This window comes from Trachypithecus francoisi, unplaced genomic scaffold, assembly GCF_009764315.1.
Source record: "Trachypithecus francoisi isolate TF-2019V2 unplaced genomic scaffold, Tfra_2.0 Lachesis_group1, whole genome shotgun sequence".
Classification (NCBI taxonomy): domain Eukaryota; kingdom Metazoa; phylum Chordata; class Mammalia; order Primates; family Cercopithecidae; genus Trachypithecus; species Trachypithecus francoisi.
Window position 1 is genome coordinate 92,618,426 of NW_022681454.1, and position 4,915 is coordinate 92,623,340.

General features: G+C 47.8%; 1 protein-coding gene across 1 annotated transcript; it reads left to right on the forward strand.

Moving 5' to 3' along the window:
* The first annotated feature begins 887 nt into the window (after positions 1–887).
* ATOH1 (atonal bHLH transcription factor 1) lies at positions 888–3,093 on the forward strand. The gene has a single exon (XM_033216000.1). It carries the CDS (start codon positions 1,053–1,055, stop codon positions 2,115–2,117), a length of 1,065 nt encoding a protein of 354 aa, XP_033071891.1. The 5' UTR covers positions 888–1,052; the 3' UTR covers positions 2,118–3,093.
* The last annotated feature ends 1,822 nt before the right edge of the window (positions 3,094–4,915 follow it).

Sequence of the window (4,915 nt, forward strand, 5' to 3'; positions counted from 1 at the left end):
TCCGGCCCTAAGTTACACTCAGCGGAGAGATTTAGGCAGATTACAATCCTAATTGGCCGCACGGTGCTGAGGAAAGGGGACAGAGAGAATTGGGGGACCTGGAATTTGGTGTACTATCACTGCACCGCAGCTCTACTTTCCATTAAGAAAAAGATCATATGACGAAGTCGAACTAAGAGATGTGAAGTAAAAAATGAAAAGATGGAGTAAAAGTAAGAAACAAACTCTGAGACGAGTGGGGTTTTCCCCGTTTATTCCAACAGCAATCTTAAATGATAGACGTCATGTAGCAGTTATATATATATGAACATGTATGAGAGGTTTATAAATACCTGCATACATAAATACAAACATCCTGTTGTACATGAGAGATCGTAAATGCTTGGGCATCAGAAGTGGGAGCTGATCCTAGCTTGGGTGCAGCATCGGGCAGGCAGGCTTCTCTTTGATGTGAGTGCCTTCTGGGCGCCCGGCGCGTCCAGCCTCGCCCAGAGCCGCCCGCGGTCGCGCACGTCTGACCCGAGTCCGCTCGGGCACCAGCCTGAGAGCCGGCTCCGCACGGGCTCCCGCACCCCAGCCACCAGGGTGGTGACACACACCGGAGTCGAATTACAACCCTGCAATTAACATATGACTCTGACGAATTTAAAAGAAGAGGGGAAAAAAAAAAAAAAAAAAACCTGAGCAGGCTAGGGAGTCCTCTGCACACAACTTTTCTCGGGGTGTAAAAACTCTTTGATTGGCTGCTCGCACGCGACTGCCCGCGCCCTCCATTGGCTGAGAAGACACGCGACCGGCGCGAGGAGGGGGTTGGGAGAGGAGCGGGGGGAGACTGAGTGGCGCGTGCCGCTTTTTAAAGGGGCGCAGCGCCTTCAGCAACCGGAGAAGCTCCGTTGCACGCGACCTGGTGTGTGATCTCCGAGTGGGTGGGGGAGGGTAGAGGAGGGAAAAAAATAAGACGTTGCAGAAGAGACCCGGAAAGGACCTTTTTTTGGTTGAGCTGGTGTGCCAGTGCTGCCTCCGATCCTGAGCCTCCGAGCCTTTGCAGTGCAATGTCCCGCCTGCTGCACGCAGAAGAGTGGGCTCAAGTGAAGGAGTTGGGAGACCACCATCGCCAGCCCCAGCCGCATCATCTCCCGCAACCGCCGCCGCCGCCACAGCCACCTGCAACTTTGCAGGCGAGAGAGCATCCCGTCTACCCGCCTGAGCTGTCCCTCCTGGACAGCACCGACCCACGCGCCTGGCTGGCTCCCACTTTGCAGGGCATCTGCACGGCACGCGCCGCCCAGTATTTGCTACATTCTCCGGAGCTGGGTGCCTCGGAGGCCGCGGCGCCCCGGGACGAGGCGGACGGCCGGGGGGAGCTGGTAAGGAGGAGCAGCGGCGGTGCCAGCAGCAGCAAGAGCCCCGGGCCGGTGAAAGTGCGGGAACAGCTGTGCAAGCTGAAAGGCGGGGTGGTGGTAGACGAGCTGGGCTGCAGCCGCCAACGGGCCCCTTCCAGCAAACAGGTGAATGGGGTGCAGAAGCAGAGACGACTAGCAGCCAACGCCAGGGAGCGGCGCAGGATGCATGGGCTGAACCACGCCTTCGACCAGCTGCGCAATGTTATCCCGTCGTTCAACAACGACAAGAAGCTGTCCAAATATGAGACCCTGCAGATGGCCCAAATCTACATCAATGCCTTGTCCGAGCTGCTACAAACGCCCAGCGGAGGGGAACAGCCACCGCCGCCTCCAGTCTCCTGCAAAAGCGACCACCACCACCTTCGCACCGCCGCCTCCTATGAAGGGGGCGCGGGCAACGCGACCGCAGCTGGGGCTCAGCAGGCTTCCGGAGGGAGTCAGCGGCCGACCCCGCCCGGGAATTGTCGAACTCGCTTCTCAGCCCCGGCCTCTGCGGGAGGGTACTCGGTGCAGCTGGACGCTCTGCACTTCTCGACTTTCGAGGACAGCGCCCTGACAGCGATGATGGCGCAAAAGAATTTGTCTCCTTCGCTCCCCGGGAGCATCTTGCAGCCAGTGCAGGAGGAAAACAGCAAAACTTCCCCTCGGTCCCACAGAAGCGACGGGGAATTTTCCCCCCATTCCCATTACAGTGACTCGGATGAGGCAAGTTAGGAAGGTGACGGAAGCCTGAAAACTGAGACAGAAACAAAACTGCCCTTTCCCAGTGCGCGGGAAGCCCCGCGGTTAAAGATTCCCGCACTCTTTAATTTTTGCTCTGCGACGGTCGTTGTTTAGCAACGACTTGGCTTCAGATGGCAGCTACATTTGATGGTTTGCAAATGCCGCGGCTGTTCCAAACTTCCTAGGGTCTATACTGTTTGATGAAACTTTGTTAAAGTCGTGTCCTTTCCGCCCACCTTCTGCTCCCGGTGTAGATAGATACTGTATAATTGTATGTACCCATATATGGCATCATTATTCTAGTTCCCTGCTGCCAATACGCTGCTGAAACGTCGCATCTTCTCTGTCACTGGTTGGGGTTTAATTTATTTTGTGCCCTGGGCATCCATCCCTGTGTGTTGCGCACTCAAGTGTGGGAGATTTAGTTTTCCGAAGTTGTTTTCCAAAATGCACAATGAAACGCAAAATTAGTGCTTCCAAAGTGGATAACTTTTGACTATGGAATTGTTAGAAAACAGGGAACTTTAAGGTTTATATATTGTATAAACATACCCAGTATGTGCATCCGATCGCGAGTGGCGTCTTTTAGGAAACTTGGCGCACGCACTTTATCAGCCACTGCTGCGGTGGTGGCTCCAGGAGAAACTCAACTGCCAATTGCAGACCAGTTTTGTTTTTGTTTGTTTTTTTTAACACAGCCACTTATAACTCTTAAGCTCTTTGCAAATGTTTGTTTAAAAAATGAAAAATTAAAAAAAAATCTAGTAGTGTCAAAAGCATTTGGTCAATTTTATTTTGCTTTGTTAATATTAGAAAACTTATTTATTATTGTTTGCTAAACATTTCTACTTATCTTGATTCGTTTTTTACGTTTTCTATTCGAGATCATTTTATTTTAATTTAGCAAAGCCAACTGCCATTGTTTAATGTATTTTCTTTTGCAAATGATTAAAATAAACGTGAAAAGAAACTTTTTTGTCACTTATTCCATGAGTATAACTACTGAAAACAATTTTTAAATGAATGACTTTGAAGAATTGTGCTAAGTCTTCTATTAAATGCCATGTATGCGATCTTACAGTTTTGAAGAAAAATGTTGTAAACTTGGTGCCTTCAAGTAGTATTAAAACCCCTTCAAAGAAAAGAACTCAGATCAATCATTAAATTGTGAGATAAAACTTTTTCCAAATTAGCAGCACAGTTTTGCCTCTTTCATGGCCAGGATCTTCCCAGTCTTCACTCCTTGCCCCAACAACTGCAAGGAGCCCCAACTCCTGCAAGAGGTCAGGAGGCCATGAGTTTTAGGTTTGCTAGAACCCAGCCTGGAGTAGTTAACTCTACCAGGGTTAGCTATGTCCACTCATAAAACCTACTCAAGCTGAAAATTTTCATGTAGGTCAAGCACAGCGCACTGTCTCTCTGCCTCTGTCTCTCTCTTTCTTCTGGGAGAAGAAGACATGGAGAGAGAAAGATGATAACAGAAAAAAACTTGAGGGGAAAAAAGGAACTGGATTCATTGATTCAAAAATTAGAAGTGTGTAGTTGCCCCGGGAATTTGTTGACCTCCACTCTTTTCTTTTCACACAATTCTGCTTCTTCCAATGTAGAAGCTAATGTCTGCCTTTATTTTGTTTTTCTGAATTAGCTTCTATGTAGAAAATATTCAACTACATTTTTGAGTCAATTGTAGGAACTAAACGGTTCTGTCACTCTCACCTCAGGTGTCCTCACTAAGGAAACACCTATTCTGGGTCTCAGGATCATAGGTTTTGGAAAAGCTAATAGTCGTGTGTGTGGGGGGGGGGGGGGTATGTGTAGAGAGGGACAGAGAGAGAAGAAAGTGGAATTAAAAAAATAAATTTGGCAAACATGAGAGTAGGACTATTTACTAAACTAAATATTCGGCAACATTCCACTGGATAAACATCGCTGAATTTGAGAAGTTGATTTTAAGCCAAGTCTTTTATCTTTTGTGGCCTCACTGGGATAACAAATTGCAGGGAAATGAAGCACCAAAAAGAGCAAGGGAAGGTTACTATAATCACTCCTGCATCCTCTTCTCCTAGCACCTTGAAAAGAGGAGAACGCCAAAAAGAAAAAGGAAAGCGCCACAAACTGGGTTTGCAGAAAGAGTAATGCGCGAGGGAGCGTAGGTTCTGCTCTCCAGTAAGAAACTGCGGAACAAGCTTTTTACTGACCACCTGGGTATGTGTGACTTTCAGCGGAAGCCGACCAAGAGATGCAGAGAACCTCCGCCAGCTCTCTGGAAGAAGCTAGCAGGCGGCTCGTGACACTTTCCAGGGCAGAAATAATGCACCTGTCCCTTAGATAACCTTTTGCACCCACCAAGTTTGCCGTGCTCACGATAAACATCAGGAATCTTCGGGCTGCTGAATAAATCAAGCGATTGCTTCTAACACATTTCCATTTCGCTCTCAATAAGCAGACCCAACAGGTATGGACATACAGCACACTTGCGGGATGAGAGCACGCATATTTTTATAGTTATGTGCTTAGTGTGTTCGCATGCATGTGACAAGGACCTAGACTCATTTTACCTGTTGTGAATCTGATTCAGAAAAAGGACAGGATGAAGGAAAAGGTGATTTCTTTTCTCCTCAAATAAAATCTATGTTTCATTTTTCAAAATGATTTATATTCATTTTGTGTCAATCAAAGAGGAGAAAGACCTTGTCCAATGTTAATATTTTTCATGGGCTCATAGAAATTGCAAAACAGAAAGGACATCAGAAACATCTTCCTTCACATCTTTTATAAATGAGGAAACT

Excerpts from the sequence above, each read along its gene's own strand:
- ATOH1 (XM_033216000.1), top strand. The coding sequence starts at position 1,053 with ATGTCCCGCCTGCTGCACGCAGAAGAGTGGGCTCAAGTGAAGGAGTTG.